Source organism: Gymnogyps californianus, chromosome Z, assembly GCF_018139145.2.
Source record: "Gymnogyps californianus isolate 813 chromosome Z, ASM1813914v2, whole genome shotgun sequence".
In the NCBI taxonomy this organism is placed as follows: Eukaryota; Metazoa; Chordata; class Aves; order Accipitriformes; family Cathartidae; genus Gymnogyps; species Gymnogyps californianus.
Window position 1 is genome coordinate 37,940,488 of NC_059500.1, and position 17,908 is coordinate 37,958,395.

At 35.1% G+C, this 17,908-nt stretch overlaps 1 protein-coding gene across 1 annotated transcript in view; it reads left to right on the forward strand.

Moving 5' to 3' along the window:
- CNTNAP4 (contactin associated protein family member 4) overlaps positions 1-17,908 on the forward strand; it is a 244,003-nt gene that overhangs the window by 173,104 nt on the left and 52,991 nt on the right. Inside the window, exons 9-11 of the mRNA XM_050912810.1 lie at positions 3,242-3,391; positions 8,819-8,990; positions 15,223-15,329. Of these exons, the coding sequence (XP_050768767.1) occupies positions 3,242-3,391; positions 8,819-8,990; positions 15,223-15,329 (429 nt within the window). The remainder of the gene's footprint in view (positions 1-3,241; positions 3,392-8,818; positions 8,991-15,222; positions 15,330-17,908) is intronic.

Here is a 17,908-nt window from a genome sequence, read left to right on the forward strand (position 1 = left end):
AAAGTGTGCCTTCAGCCTAGAAAACCAATTGTATCCCTGTCTGCATAACAAGAAGCATGGCCAGCAGGTTGAGGGAGGTGATTCTCCCCCTCTACTCTGCTCTCATGAGACTCCATCTGGAGTACTGTATCCAGCTCTGGGGTTCCCAACACAAGAAGAACATGACCTGTTAGAGTGGGTCCAGAGGAGGGACATGAAAATGGTCAGAGGGCTGGAACAGCTCTCCAATGAAGAAAGGCTGAGACAGTTGGGGTTGTTCAGCCTGGAGAAGAGAAGGCTCCAAGGAGACCTTATTGTGACCTTTCGATACTTAAAAGGGGGCTTATAATAAGGATGGAGAAAATTTTTTTTCCAGGGCCTGTAGTGACAGGACAAGGGGTAACGGTTTTAAACTGAAAGAGGTTAGATTTAAAAGTACCACCCCTGGAAGTGCTCAAGGTCAGGTTGTATGGGGCTTTGAGCAACCTGATCTAGTAAAAGAAGTCCCTGCACATGGCAGGGAGATTGGATTAGATGATCTTTAAAGATGCCTTCCAGCCCAAACTATTCTCTGATTCTATGATTCTCTGATTCTATGATTACTAAAGGAAAAGATAGCATATTGCAGAGATGTGATTGAGGAAAATGTCATTCACTTGAAGTACCTCTACAAATAAAGAAACTCCTTTCTTAATCTTAAGAGATGAGGTGAAAGAAGCTGGAACTTCTGGTAGCTGGGGATGGAGGCTAGAAAGAGGGAAATAAGTAAGTAGGGAAATAATCCCTTTTTAAAAAAATATTTTCTGAAATGGCTAATCTTAAAAACACAGTGTGAAAAGTGACATTATAGACTATATATATTTTACAATTTAGTTTCTTATTGAAGTATAATTCTACAATAATTTATAGAAGAAAACTAATTATATTACTGGGAATTGGGAAAATACTTTTCTCAGACTTAATTTTCTGTGGTTTAAAAAATACATTATTCATATTCTTTGTTTTAGCATACCTATTATCTCTCTGATGAAAGAGTATAGTTCACTGAGGTTCACAGTGGTATAAAAGACCTAAAGATGCTTTGTCTGTTTGTGATTCTTTGTTGATCTTTGTTTGAAGTTAGTAAAATCTTTTCATATATTTGATGAGTTCTTGCTGTAAAATAGTACTAAAAAATAGGAAAGATAAATAATAGTATTCATTAAGTCTAGAAACATCATTATACAGTGTGACTCATCTATGCCCATGATATTGCAAAGCAGCAATAGTATTTTTCTAATGTTTTATCTACTCTGTTTTTTAAATGTCTGTTACACATCACATTATCTACCTAAAATATAACTAGAGCCAAAACGGCTAGGCTATAAGTCATTTTCTTGATCCTCAGCTCAATAGTGTGCCAGCCCTAACATAAAATACAGCAGCCTGAAGGCTGCTGTGGGTTATATTAACTGCCACCTGTACAAAGGGACTTCTTCAGCAGTTGGACATCATGACAATATAGGGAAACTCTAGTCCCTCCCTCCACATTGCCTGTAGGGCTATGTGAATCCTTGTAACCAAAAGATTACCCCTCTACAGGTGACCTTTTGGTTGTCAGGTGTAATAGCATTAATACTATTTTATATTGTGTAAAATAAGGTTTCCAATTTTTATTTTAGTAAAAAGTCCATCTCTACAAATATCAAGAATATGGAGTTTTACAGAAGTAGAAAATATACCTATTTACCCAGAAAATGAGTGATAGCTTTAATGCTGATTATTTATTCTGACTGTAAGTATACTGCTCCTGATGGCAAACACAAATGTCATTTCTCATAGAAGATTGCAACCAAAATAAGTAATGGCCAGAATGGTGTCAGAAAACCTGTGACTGCAACCCTCTGCTTTCTGCTGTTATATTAGAAAAGTGAATTGTTCTTGAAAGTGCAACACAAAGATAAGAAGATCTGTTAGCCATAGCTTTCAAATAATTCCACTGAGGCTGTGGATGAAGCAAAATGTTTAAGGTTTCTTGTTATGCGGTCCCTAATAATTATAGTGGTTGAAGCAAGGAAACAAATAATAGAAAAGGTGTATAAGAGTAATATTATATTAAATATATTAGAGATATTTTCTAGATGATAATTTATCTGAATTTATAAGGTGATTCTAAGACTGATCTCTTGATTCTATGTTGATCTTGTGTTTAGACTGTGGTAGTTAACAATATATGGATCTTAGTTGTGATCTAATTTAGCTATTTGAACCTTCTAATCTTTCTATCTTTCTATTTTTATTTCTTTTCATTCTGTTTGAACTAATCAGTTAACGGGTGGACTATTTCTCTAGAATATACAACACATTCTAGAGAGGAGTATATAAATACTTGAAATTTCAAGAGGGAAATCACAGATCACAAATCATAAGCACTCTGCAGTTGAGAAAAGACTTTTCATAATTCAAAGGTTGTATTCTTTGATCTTCACCAAAAGAAGTATCTCTGTTCTGAAGAACACTCAAGAACATGATTGACTTAAAGCACTTCTTAAAGATAATACTGTGCTTACATACTGACCTGTATAAAATTCATTTAAGTATATATATGTAAGTGCTTTCCAGAATCAGGGCTTTAGGTTTATTACTTTGTGGCACATTACACCTACACAGCCAGACGTAATGTAAATTGGTGTCAGAGGCTAAACTCTCAGAAAATTTTCCCATGCATTTCCAATAAAAGAGACAACTGAAAGAAAAATAATCTTGTGACATTGACGTGATGGTTGCTGAAGCTTTTAGCATCTACAGGATTTTGCTGTTTTACTAGATTGTAATATAATGACTACCTTTGATTTTAAAAGATGAAGAAATCCTTCGTAATAGTGCAGTGAAAATGTGTATTATGTGTAAAATACTGTATCAGCCATCACAATGATATCTTAATGATAACCTCTGTAGATTGGGAGGATACTTTTCATAGTCACTGCATTAAATGGATATATTACTGATAATTAGGAGTGTTACAACAGTAAAGCTTATTCACTGAAGTACTTTTATTTTTTCTTTATCAGATGTGAAGCAAGGGAACGGACAAAGGTTCTGTCTTCACAAAAGACATTTGCGTTCTTTATTCATTTTTTTTTTTCCTTTCATTATCACTTGGAGTTTTTATGTGGGCTATGATTGCTCTACTGATCTCTCCTCCTTTCAAGTCTATAACATTCAGGTAGTATAACAAATAATGGGTGTTTATACTTCATTTTGCTTTTTATTTTCCTTCCAGGTGCTGGATTAAATAATGGCCAGTGGCATTCTGTATCCTTCTCTGTCAAAAGGAATCGTATCAGTGTAATAGTGGACAATGATGTGACCTCGTCTGCTTATGCTTCCATACCTCTGCAAATTTATTCAGGAGATTCCTTCTACTTTGGAGGTGAAATATATTGTTTATTTATGCTGGCAATATCCCACAGTTAAACATCAATTTTTCCTGACATATCTAATCAAATGGCGAGAATTATTTGGCTTGCCTCAAGTCTTCTTTGCCTAGTTTGGATATCTCTCAAAGGATCTGGTTTTCAGGTGCTGCTATGATGTTTTTGAGTTTGTGCTTCCTTAAAATTTCATAATGTTGAATAGAATAAATTACCACCCTAAATCCTTGTTCACTTTTTAGAACATCGTTTTCTAGTATCATGCTCTGATAAGTGAATATAGTCTGGCTGACAATCAGGCAGACACACAAAGATCTCTCTTGTTGCACACTTATTGTGTTGCTAAGTCAATTTTTTGTGAGACTCTTCCACTGGAATGACTTCAAGTTTTCACCTTAAGTGAATGCTTACTTACTTGTGCAAATATCCTCTTTACATGATACATACTCCTAATTTTTTTTTTTTTTAACCACAGTGACACAACTCTTCTATGTTTGGAGAACATAACTTGTGCCTAAAAACTACATTTAGATATCTTCATTTCCCTAGGAATATTGACAATTCTCTGTCACCAAGTGATTTTGTCATTAATCACATATATTGTTACTGATAGAGTTGAGCAGGTTGTTATGTCTAAACGGGAATGGACTACAGAGTGGGAAAGTTAAACAGCATCTGAATGCATTATTCAACACTAGCCTAGTGCTTCATCTCTTAGTAGCTTAGGAATTCATGACTGAACTATTTATTAGCAATTCTCAGATTATGAGAAAATTGACAAATGCATACAAAACAAGTCGTTGTCCACAGATCAGTTCCCTTGAAACAATATGTTGTAAATAAATTTCATGCACACAAGCAGACTGTAAATATAGGAACTGCTACATGAGCATCCATGTGACTTTTCACATCTGGCATCTAGCCTTCTCTACTAAAGATACCCCTTGACCTGGTTGATAATCAGAGACAGAGAATATTGGACTTGAATAGCCAGAAAAGATTTTTTTTTTTTTTTTCCTTCTATGTTGCTTCACACATCTCTGATTAGGTGATTTGCAGCATTGCAGAGTTGATGGCACAGGTGAACGGATCAGGACGGACATGGGCAGTTGCAAAAAGCAGCATATTCAATTAAGTTGTACAAGGACATTTCTATTTATCTTTTGGGGTGTGGAGGGAGCAAATTAATTCCAAGAACACTGAAAGTACTAACTGCATATCCACCCCTCAGCTTCTCTGATTTCAGCTTTATAGCTGAAATCAGCAGCTCATGCATTTCATACATACTTGGGGAAAACTAGTAGAAGGTTTCTGAGTTTAAAAAATTGTTTATTAAAATTTGATCTCATATACCACTGTCAAAATGCAGACAATGCATTTTGATTTTCTTTCTAAGTTTATATGAATATTTACCATGTTTCTATATGCTGGTTGTTAAAACATGAATATCAGCGTTCCAGGAGAGGTGTCCTGGGGACATGCGGGTTAGTTTGCTTGTTTTAATGAATGAAAAGTATGCAAGAAATGTGTATGCTTAGCTGGGAAAATATGTAATAAACAAGAAAATACTTCAGCATTATGTCAGCACAATTTCTAGTCACGCTATCATCAAGGATATTCTACCTCTCCCAGTTCTTGGAATAATAACTCATTGCAACTATAAGGGCAAAAAGAGATTATTTAATATTGCAATAAGCACATATGGTAAATTTCATTATTAAATTATTTCTTCCTATCTTTAATATCCAGCCCACAATTATAAGGAATCTCAGTTTCATTAATATTAATGAGGTTGCCTTTTCTCTAACAGAACTAGAAGATAACTTTTAAAAGACAGACACCAAGAAAAAGATCTGAGACACAATTTTGTAGAATAGCTAAGTGTAAAAGATATAAACTTCTTCTACCTTCTCTGGCTTTTTTTTTTTTTTTTTAATATGAACTCCACTGGAAGTATCTCATTCTCAAATAAGTGTCAGGCTTTTCACCAGAAATGACTGAATTTATTTTACTATTTTATTGTAGAATGCTGTAAAGAATGTGGTTAGACCTGTAATTGATTTGTCTAACAGTGTGTGGTGCTGAAAAGTTACTGTGCTCTTATTTGGAGTTTTGCAAGTCCACAGATTTGTTGTTCTTAAAGCAATACACCAAGTAGATAATAAATATATTCCTTTAGAAAGGTAGTAACAGTTTTGAACAGTTTGGTTCCTCACTAGAGTAAAACACACTGAAAATTTATTTACTTATTTCATATCAGTTTTAGTTCATTTTCTACTGTATACTTCTATTTATGTTGTTGTACACTCATTTGAATGGATTTAGTAGTTTCCACTGTCATTTTGCTTTCCTGTATGGTATACCTCTGCACTGTCTTTACAGGACTTCAGAAAGTACCCATTAGCTCTGTGGAATAGAGAAGTGTCTTAAAAGTCATGGCTTCCTAACATCATGAAACAAGAAGGTCTTTGAATGCTGTGAACCAGAATGCAGTATTGTTTGACTAAGATCAAAGAATGGCCTTTGTGCATCATTCCAGAAGCAATATTACCCTTTGGAAGAAAGCCAAAGAAAAAAACATTTAAGCATATTTTGTCATGCAGTGTTCAGCTGCCGCTGGGAAAAATTGCTCAATGGACATGGTTTAAATCAAATCAGGATCAAAGAAATTTATTGATTTATTAGCAATGTTCAATTAATTGGCAATCAGTGAACAAGGCATTTGAGCATCAGTTACAGAATAGACAAACCACAATATTAGATACTTACAGAATGTTATTCATAGGTTGGGTGGGACATCCAGACTTTGTCTAGTCCAACCCTCTGTTCTAAACAAGTCTGATTAGATCAGGATGTACAGGGCTGTGACCACTCAAACCTTGAACAGCTCCAAGGATGGAAATCTCATAACTCCTCTGTGCAAACTGTTCTCATATTGACCACCCTCATGGTAAAAACACTTCTTGTTAATGTCTGATCAGAATTTGCCATTTTTTACTTTTATCCTTTGCCTTTTGTCCCATCACTGTACACTTCTGAAAAAAGTCTGTCTCCATCTTCTCTGTATCGTTTTATCAGATAGCTTTATCTTCTCTTCTTAAGACTGAACAGGCCCAGCTCTCTCAGCCTGTCCTCATACACCCTGTGCATTCATCTCCCTGACCATCTTGGAGGCCTCCACTGGACTCACTCCAGGATGTCGATGTCTTTCCTGTACTGGGGAGTCCAGAACTACAGCACTCCAGATATGGTCTCACAAGTGTCACATAGACTGAAGGACCACTTCCCCAGATCTGCTGGCTGTGCTCTTGATAATACAGCCCAGAATGCCATTGGTCCTCTGTGCTGCAAGGGCACATTCCTGGCTCATGGCCCGCCTGTTAGCCACCAGGACCCCAGGCCTTTCTCTATGGATCTAGGCAGTTATCCTCCAGCTTGGATAGTTACATGGACTAGTTGCATCTCAGATTAAAAATCTTAGACTTGTTCTCACTGAACTGAAGTTCTCCCTGAACTTCATGGCATTCCTGTCAGCTTATTTCTCCAGCCTGCCCGGGTCCCTCTGAGTTACAGCCCTGCCCTCCGACATTTGACTCCTGTCCCCAATTTGGTAGCAGTCACAGACTTGCTGAAAGTGCACTCTGTCCCATCATCCAGGTCATTAATGAAGACATTAAACAGCATGGCTCTCAGCACTGATTTCTGAAGGACCCTCTGTTCACTGACCATCAGCTGGACTTTGCATCATCAATTGTCCACTTATCCCACCCTTATTTCATCAGTCGGGTGATAGTGAGACTATAGAAAACTGTTAAGGGCTTTGCTAAAGTCAAGGTATGCAATGCTCACTTCTCTCCCTTTGTCCACTGTGCCCATCACCTCAGCAAAGAAAACAAAGTGCTTGGTCAGGCATGATTTAGCCTTCAAGCTAAAGTTACCCAGTTACCTTCCTGTCCTTCACATGTTTAGAAATGGATTCTAAGAGGATTTGCTCCATGAACTTGCCAGGGACTGTGGTAAGGCTGACTGGCCTCTAGTTTCCTGTGCCCTGCTTCTTGCCTTTCTTGAAGATGGGTGTAACATCTGCCTTTTCCAGTCATCAAGAAATTCACCAAATTGCCAAGACCTTTTGAGGATTAAAATGATAATGGCTTCACAATGACAATGGCAATTGTTGCAATGACATTGGCCAGCTCCTGCAGAACCCTCAGGTGCCCCTTGGGCTCTTTCTTCCTTTATTGTGTTTACTGCTTCCCTTCTTCATAATCTGCTAGAACATGGGAAGCCTAAGGATTAGTTTTACCAGTGAAAGCTGCAGAAACAAGGCCTTACACAAATCAGTTCTTCTCAAGCCCTTGTCACTAGGTCTCCTGCCCCATGGAGTAGTGCACCCATAATCTCCTTAGCCTTCCTTTTGCTACTGTTGTACCTATAGAAACCTTTTTGTTGCACTTCACCTTCCTTGATAGTTTTAACTCCACCTGAGGTCTGGATTTCCTAACTGCATTCCTAGACATACAGGTAATGTCTTTGTATTCCGCTTCAAATTGTATGTCCCTGCTTCTGCCTTTTGTGTACTTTCTTTTTGTGTTCACACTCACTCAGGAGCTCCATGTTTATGTTTGCAGGCCTTCTGCCACATTTGCTTAACTATTTTGATATTGCTATGGACTTTTCTTGTGCTCCAAAGAGCTTTTTGTTGAAAAATATCTAGCCTTTCTGCTCTCCAAGGCAATTTCCTCAAAACAGGTCCTGAAGAGACCAGCATTGGCTCTTCTGAAGTCCAGGGCTGTAATTCTACTTTTTTTCTTGCTCTGTTCTCTGTGGATCATAAACTCCACAGCCTCATGTTTGCTGTAACCAAGACTGTCCTTGACTTTCACATTTTCAACCATTTCTTCCTTGTCTACGAGTAACAGGTCCAACAGAGCATCTCTCCTAGTTGAGTCATTGATGACCTGCATCGAGAAATTGTCTTCAGTACTTTCCAGAATCTTCTGGACAGCTTGACAAATTAAAATTACTCTACTTAGTAACTAATTTTTGTCTTATTTGACTTCAGTTGTGACTTAAAACTTGTCCAAATCATGTGTACCTTGTATTGTAACCTAACATTTTGTGAGAAAGTTCAGTCAGTCAATCTGTTCACGTCTTTATTCCATTTATTGCTTTGGAACTGCTACTTGGGTTATCCTTTACCCAATTTTTTAGTGATGCTTTTGCATGTGTTTTAAAAACAATAAGACTGCACAGAAGTATTTCTTTACAGTTGCACCACCATGCCTAATCAGAAGAGCTTCTGCCTAAAGTCTTCCACCCACAAAGTTTATAACACCTGGAGATAGTCAAAGTTCAGTCTACTTTTGGAATTTATAGATTTTTCAATAAAATATTTTTTTCAGCTCCAGATTTTATGCTTCTTTCAGGTTGCCCTAGCAGTGGAAACATTTCTGAATGTAATACCTCTTTTGGTGGCTTTCAAGGATGCATGCGCCTCATTTCCATTGGTAACAAAGCAGTGGATATGATCGCAGTTCAGCAAAATGTTTTTGGCAATTTCAGTGACCTTCAGATAGATTTATGTGGCATTATAGACAGGTAAGAAAACAATATTTACTCATTTATTTATTTATTTGAATGTTTTGTTTCCAATACTGACTTGATGACAAAGAACAGAATGCTTACAAAACGTCATGCTGATTCTTTTGTAAGAATTCAAAAGTCTAGAACAAATGCAGTATACATAGCACAGCAATTAGATTTCTATGCACTGCAAAAAAATTAGAGTAACTGGGGTTAAAATTATTTGATGTTTCCAACAAATTTTAAGTATCTTTCATTTCAAGTAAAGCTATAGACACAAACCCCCTCTTTTGACATGTAGTCCCATTCACCCTTTGAAATGCCATGGTTTTTACAAGTTATTGCTGCTTCCTGTATTCTTCCCATCCAGAAACACAGTAGATAATATTCATCACAGTGAGTGAGCAATCTTTTTTAGGCTATGGTCAGAACTAATCTCATAACTTGCAATAGATGGTATTAGCATCTATCTAAAAGAGAGTGACTAGTTGAAGTGGCTCCTTCTGCAGGAAGGAAAGACTATATACCTTCCCTGAAATAGATCGAAATGCTTGACGGAAAGACATTGCTGAAGTTCAGTGTAGAGAAGGCAGAGGATGAGCCAAAAGAGGTGTTGCAGAACAGCAGAGGCTGCTGAGAAGAGAAGGAGCAGCCACACAAATGGGCAATGGAAGGAGAAGTTTTCTGCCGTAGACTCAGGAGAATGCAGTCACAGGGATCTGTGCAAAGTCTGCTTTAAACCAGCAATGGTTGCCTTGGACCAAGCTGAAAAGCTGTACTAAAATGATGCAACAGGCAGGGGAAAGATGTGCTTGTAAACACTTCTCCCCCACGCCCTAAATTTCTCATCTTCAAAAGTTGCCTTTTGATCTAAAAAAGTCTGGCCTTTGAATTATGAGACTTTTAAAAATTGCTGTCTTTGGGGAAAACTGTGTAGGCAGAGATCTGCTTCAAGACCATAGCCAATTTCAGGTTCAGTCACACAGATGTATTTCTGTGACCTGCTTTCCATTCATAGAGATAAAGAAGTGTACATCTATCCAGGTTATTATTTTGAAGGAAGTCACAACGCCTTGTAGATCAAAGACAAAAATAATACTAGATCTTAACCTAATTGTTCATCAAAGTTTACAGAGAGAAACCTCCAAAAGGAGGCTAAAAAATCTGCCAACAATCCTTTCAATTAGGTTGTAATGTGTATTCTCACTAATCTTTTTACATCTGTCATGTTTTAAGAACATATACAGTTGCATATATATCATTCTTTGTGCTGGTTTATCCCTTACTGAGTTAATCCTGACTTTCAGTATGCAGTAAGTGTGATAAACATATGACAGAACAGAGTTTGGTCTCAGTCAAAACTTTACCATATCAGCTGTTAGGGATTTGTATTTGGGATGCAGCATACATTTACGTCTCTTTTTGGCTTTCTTGCACCCTACTCCTTTCAACTCATTTTCTCACTTTTCAAAATTCTTTCACTGTCTCCTTCCTCTCCTCTTTGATACACTTCGTGACGCTTCCTTCCAGCTTCTAAAGCACTGTACCACTGCTGTTTTTTCAACTCTGGAATTGACCTTACTCCACTTCCATTACACTGCTTGCATTTTTTGCTTGGAGTAAAGAGAGAATCAGGAACAGAATCACGTCAAAAGAATGTGATGTGGAGATCTGCATTTTCTTTAGTCAAACACATTAAGGGAGATCTAAGCAAGATTATGAGTGGAAAACATCATCAAATTGGCTCACAATATAATTGATGCCAATTTCTGTCTCTGATTTACCATGGATTTTTCAATGCACAGTGTAACTGGGGATGCCTCAAAACGCTCACCTCAGAGCTGTGGTTTAGGAACCATCTCTTCCTCCATGAACGCAGAGATGTTTTACCTAAATTTTTAAAGGAAGATGGTACATTTTTACATGTAGTGATTCCAGTTCCTTTCAGCTTTTGAATGGCCATAGTATGTAAGTGTGTATATGTGGGTTTTTAAAAAGAAGTTTGTGTGTATAAATATGTATAAAGTCACTCTGTGAACGTTAGGATATAGAAATCCAGCATTATTTACAGTATTCCGAATGTCTCTTATTCAGTGCAAGTTCAGTTTACTCAGAACTGCACCCTACCCTTTTGACTGCTTTTTTGTTGCTTTTAAGCACTGCATCGAAGGGGTTAGATTTATATATAGCCCTTCCACATATTTTTATCTTGTTGAATTTTTATAGCATATGAAGATAGTTACCATCCTTATTTTATGTCAATACCACTGCCATCTAGGTTTTTTTAGTATGGACTTGTGTAAGCCACTTAAACTTCCCAGCCACAGTCTTTTTCAAAGTGTTTTTATTACTTTCTGACACTGTATTAACCCTTTTTTTTTGAGTTTATGTTACTGTCATAGTTCATCAAAATTGTGTGTGGTTTCCCATGATCAATGATACCAAAGGAAAAAAAAAAAGTCTTTATGGAAGGTTTTTGTTTGGTGTTTTTTTTTTTTCTTTAAAATTTCCTAATGTTAATTCGTGTCTTCCTATATCTTGAAAATTGTACCTTTCTTGCACTAGCTCTGCCAGGTTTAGTTTTCAGCTCTCAGCATGCTTACCATATGTCTTCTTAACTTATCAAAATAGAAATTTAATCCACCTATTTTCATCAACTTCTTTACACTCATTATCTTTTATTTCAAAACAGACTGTTTTTAAAAAGCCTTCCTGGTCTTGTGCTAGCTTGCTCCAAGGACTTTTTCTTTCCAGTTTCCTCACACAGTCTCATTCCATTTGATATCTGCAGCTCATAATCTGGAACAAACTTCATGTTTCTCTTTATCAAACTAATTCTACATCTCACCATAAATCCCAGTTGATAAGATACATTCTTCTCTGCCAACATTAAAATTGCTTACATGCATTAAACAATTTCTAATAGGTAGCTTGTATCATGTTGTGCACCATATCGTTTGAGAGAAAATATTTTCTTCCTGCAATGATTTCTAAATGTCTTTGGTTGCCCTAAGCTAAAGTAATCGGCATTTTTGCCACTGTGCTCCCGATGGTAAATATCCCTGCTCCAGCTGAGGGCAAACAAACCACTTCTTTGTCTTTATGGGAGTCTTTGCATCTCCAATTCCAAATAGTGAAGCATGACCCAAATTCTGGAGTTATTGATGGCTTTTTTATATACACATATACTATCTTGTATATACACATATTTGACATGTACAGAGTATTCTTGACTTTATCAGATTTACAATCCTCATTGACAGATGGTTGGTTAATCATTCATTTATTCGTTGGAATATAATTTATTAACCTGTTCTTTTTAAACAAAAAAATTCCCTACCATTTTCCTATTTTCTGTTTTCTTGGTTCCATAAACTTTCCAATTCATCCTCCTATGCTTAAATTATTATGACTCTTTCCAGTCATTGCTCTTCCCATGCTCCTTCATTTAGCCTTTTCATTGTATAATATCTTTATATTGTTCCATTGCTCATATACCTCTTGGGCATGCAAATAATTCTCTTCATACATTTCTCCTTAATATCTTTTCTCTCAGGTCCTTTGTCATTATATATTGGTCTAATAACTACTAATTAGACGTAAAACATTGACAAAATAACTTTAAAGGACACAGTGTCATTCTAAATGCCTTACAAAGTTAGCACATTTAGTCTCTGAGGAGAGAGTACCAAATGAATCTGTCATAATTACATCAAGCCCTACACAGAAACATATGATTGCCTACCAGGAGTTATTGCCTTTGGTGTCCTGGCAGCAGTGTGTTGTGCAAAAAACAGAATAAATGGTTTTATATGTAAAAAAAAGAAGACACTGGCACTGGGATGAGAAAATATTTTTCTCTTTTTTTTTTTTTTTCTTAAATTGAAGTTTGAAGAAAGAAAAATAATGAAAATTGCAGCAATTAGTTATTCTTTTCAAAATATCTTTTAGCCATAGTTTGGAACCATGATGAGCAGATAGTGCACAAATGTATTTAGCAGACAATTGACATATGAAGTTCCTATTTTTTCCTCCTTTATCAAAAGTATATTCATGTTCTGGATCAGTGTTCTCCTTTGAATATTAGCTTATGATTATTATTAACCTGCTACCTTAGTTTTAAATCATGTATCTTTTTCAGATATCATACACTTAAAAGCATATTTTCAAGTAATATGTGGTAAATGCTTAATCAGCTGGTTTTTTTCTGGTTTAAGCAGACATGATGATGAATCCAAAAATTACCTTTTACAAATAAAGTATTAGAAATACTTTTTCTAATATTAGAAATATTTTTGTTAGAAGATTAGATTTCCTCAGAGAAAGCACTGTTCTAAATCTTGCTTTGGGTTGGTTCACAGAATACAACATAATTATAGCTTCACTTTGATGTAGCCAGTGTCTACTTTCTATTATACATTCTGAAACAGAGAGAAGATGTAAAATTTAATGTTAAAAGATTTAAATTATACTCTAAATTGTTTTCACGTCTTTAAAGTTGGTTCAAGTGTCATCAATTTCGTCTAAGCTTTTCATCTTGTGCACAATATTAGGAAGATTCATTAGTATGAACAGGGAGTCAATACAAGTAAAGACCATGTAAATCACTTACAATTTTGGGATAATGATGTCTTTATCAAAAAGGAATAAGCCAAGAAAAACTATGACTGAAATACATGTAAGCAGAGCAGCTGTCAGAGGATGCACTGAAAGTCCTGAATGACACTTATGTTAGAGGAGATGTATATTTATAATAACTGAAGACTAGTCATACCCGTAGAAAGCAAAATCAAACATTTATCCTAAGAATTATTACTAAGCACATTTATACAATTCCTTCAGAGTATTTAATATCACAGTAATTTTAAGCCCAGTGCCTAAAGTTCATTTTCATGTTCCAATCCAGAGCTCATTGAGACATACATCATCTACTGACTTGTCTTAGAAATACGTTCTGTGAGTGAGATAATAGATACAAGATCAGCTCTTTCACTGGCAAAAATATCACTTATTTCCTTGAAAATAGGTGACCTATATCATTTTACTTACTTTATGTACACTTTGCCTACTACTTCTTTTTTTTTTTCTTCCCTTCTCTGAAAACCTCTGTTTATCCTTGTTTATAAACATGAGAGGAAGATAAAATTCTTTCAGAGTCAGGAGGAGTGAATGTACAAAGGCCCTGAGGTATTCATAGGGCAGATGTGTGAACTGCTGGACTTTCTACAATCCTAATAACCTCCTAAGATTTCCTAAATTAATTAAAAGGTATTTTAAGATCATGTGAATGTTAGTGGGCCTATTTTCTTTTTTCTGTGGTTGATGTCAACAATAAAGCCTTTTTATATTTTCGGAGCTGTATCCCATATGCATGCATATACACATACATCTACTGCAATTAGAATGTTAACTACTTTCTGAGGTGGAAAGCTAGTAAATAACTGGATAAAGTGTGCCACTATTTCAATATATTTTCAGTTGTGTTTATAAAAAAGATAAATTTTCTTTTTTTCATCTCATGCAATATTTTATACTTAGGTATAGTGCTGCAGTCTTAACCATTAAGCAGTTACAGGCAAATTTTCTTTGCAGTTAACCATTGTAAATCCAGAAGAAACCACCAAAATTCTTCAGGTTTCTGCTCATATCACCAGAATGAAAACTGGCTTTACTGGTGGTTACCTCTTGTGAAGGAACTGACATACTGAATATTTTACTCTTTCTAAAACAGGAAGTAACCATGATTTTAGAAGAAATAGCTCTCAGGTACTATGGTCAGTTTTAGTTGTTATGTGATTTTTTAAAAAATTTCTATTATTTTTAGAAGAATAGAAAGAAATCTGTTGTGCTGCTGCTTTGTTGTGATACATCTTGTTGAAGAAATCCTATCAGTTGCAATACTTGCCAGTGACTTATCAGCATGTAAATCTTTCATTGGTTTATCAATCTGTATTGAATTGCAGATAGTTAAATGGTAATAAGTAACAATTATGCATCTTACACTTTATTTCTCTTCTCACAGGCTTATTGCATAATTAATATATTTATTATAGGCAATAAGAATAGTGGGGAAGATGAAGGGAAATTCTTTTAATTTTCTAGTAATTATATTGACAGCTTCCCCAATGAGCTTGAAGCCTTCATGTTGTTATACTTCTTTTCCATGATTTTGCATCCCTTGATAAGTACAAGTGACACATAAATGAATGGAAAAGAGAGTGAGAATGCTCTTTGTTTTTCATTTTAGGTGTTTGCCTAATTACTGTGAACATGGTGGTGAGTGCTCACAGTCCTGGAATAGCTTCTACTGCAACTGTGCCAATACTGGTTACAAGGGAGCTACTTGCCACTATCGTAAGTCGAAGAGGTTTTCTGACTATGCTTTTATTTCTGATTGAATTTTTTCACCACAAAAATATACATTTGTGTTGATGATTCATATCAGAAGATTTTTCAGTCATGTAAATATTCATAAGTTAGTTCAAGGACAGGTGTTGAGAATTCAAAATATGTAGCAGCAAAAACTCATTAAAAGTTCTAATGTTTATCTGTTCCTGTTTCACATTTTTCATAATTTACATGAGATGGTCAGTAATATCCTCTTCCATCCATATAATCCCAATTACTGAATCAGTAATTATAAAAAATTATAAAAAATAATTTAGAAATACGTTTAATTCATCTTTATTCATCACAACAATTAATATTAATTTTTTCTGAGACAATGGGACTACATTCATGTGCAAAGGTAATCACATGCTAAGCCCTAAACATGTGTTTATGTAGTTTGCTGAATCAGGGAGTAGATTAGGAGAAATCGAAAAAAAAACTAATTGAAAGGAACTTAACTAATTTCACAGGAGATGCTCTACATTTGTACTGCTTTAAACATGTTCTGGGAAGCAGAATAAATCATTACTCTGGCCTTCGTTATATGTTTCTAATACCTAGAAATCCTTATGAAATTTTACAGATCATTTTAAAAAATTCCAAAGACTGCCCTAATGATCACATAAATAATTCTGTCCTTATAAATTGTCCTTATAAAATCTTTACAAGCCTTGTTGGCAGATTTTATGAAAAGAATGTGTGTCTACACACATGGGATTTTTTGAAAAATCACTGATTTTAGAAGACTGCTTATTAAATCTTGATTGTACAGAGTCAACAACAGTGATGACTTTTCCTGTAATGCTTTAGTTATAAAGAACACAGTGGCATAAATAACAATTTTAGGAAAATTTGTGTGAGAAAGAAAGGATGCCAATAGTACAGATGCTTTTGAATACCACAGTGTATAATATAAAACTATGGCAAGCCCAAAGTGAAGATGAAGGTGATTTGATTCATTATAATTTGAAAAATCATATGTTGAATCAACTGATGATGTCTATGAAGACAGATGGAGGCCATGGTTTCCTAATGATTAGGACTCCGTGAGAAATGTAATAATATGATAAGAGTTATTGAATTCTTATTCATTGCCAAAAATATGTATAAAAGCCTTCTGTGATGTTCATTTATGATTAATAAAATGTTGTATCTGTGGATATAAAATGGTAGACTCTTAGTACTTGATTTTAATGATTTTAATAATTATTTCAAATCAAGAACCTAGGATAATTTTTGGCCATGTTATCACACTTCTGTGTAATTTCAGAAGAAAAAAACGCCCCTTGAATTCTCAGAAAAACATTCCTTTATTATAAACCTAGAAATAAGTTACTGATCTCAAAATATTAGTATACAGCTACCATGTTCATAAAAATTAATGAATAATTGAATCTCTTTTGTCATGTTTTAATTTAACCAAGACTATTTACTGTAAGGAACCATAGAATTCCATTTGAAAATTACATAAATTGTACGTTCTGAATATTTCATAGAGTAAGCAATCTGAATGAATTGTTTATCTTTTTGATACATGTTGGCATATAATGTCAGTAACCATCAGGCAAAAAATACAGAGATCACACTCTTCCAAAAACTAGCCTCTTTTTAAAAAATAGCACCTCTTTTGGATTACTGTACTAATACTTTATAGCTTTTTCTTAAAATTTAAATAAACTGAATTTATATAGATCAAAATCTTCTAGATTGTTAATAATTATTATGGAATTATATTTTCATTTGTATAGCACTCATCACTTTTTTTTTTTTTTTTTCTGAATGTAATGGCTCTTTCTTTTTGGCAGAGTGTTTTCAAGTTTTAGTAATAACTGATAGAGCACACAGTCTAATTTTGAAAAGACATACCAGAACAGTATGACTGCTCGATAGCAATATAATGGTTAAAGAAGTTAGGCTAATGTGGTCTAGCTGTGTCGTTATCATCAGTGATTCCTGTCCGTTTAAGTACAGAGGAGGACTCATAAGTCCTTTTTCTCAGGTTTTTGATCATAAAGAAGTCATCACAGACTTTTCTTTAGGCCTTGACTGATACAAAGTATACATGACATAGGACCAAGGAGCTGTCATTTTGTCTTTGCTTATTTAGTTCTTTTACTACAGTCTCTGACAAGTCATTTGCCCTTCTATTTAAAAAGGGAAGAAAATAAGAAGTATGAAAGCCAAAAAATGCCAGGAGACAATAAGAACACCTAGAAACACTGCCTACCTTCTGTTGTATGTATTAACAACAACAAAAAAATGGGATTTGGTTGAGGTAGTTAGTGTTTGTTTCCTCAAAATCTGATTACCAGTGTCTAAGTAATACCCTTGGCATTCACATTACTTGGCAGTTTTTACAACCATTTACTCACCCACATTTCACGTTTCCTCCCTGACGTTTCCAGCTTGAAATACAGAAGAAAATGCTTGAAACAGGCCCTTGTGATCTCCCTGATAAAGAAAACCAAATGCGCTTTACAAATTCAAATGAAAGTATAGTTTTCATAGTGTGATTTCTTCTGTATTCTTTAGCAGTGAACGCA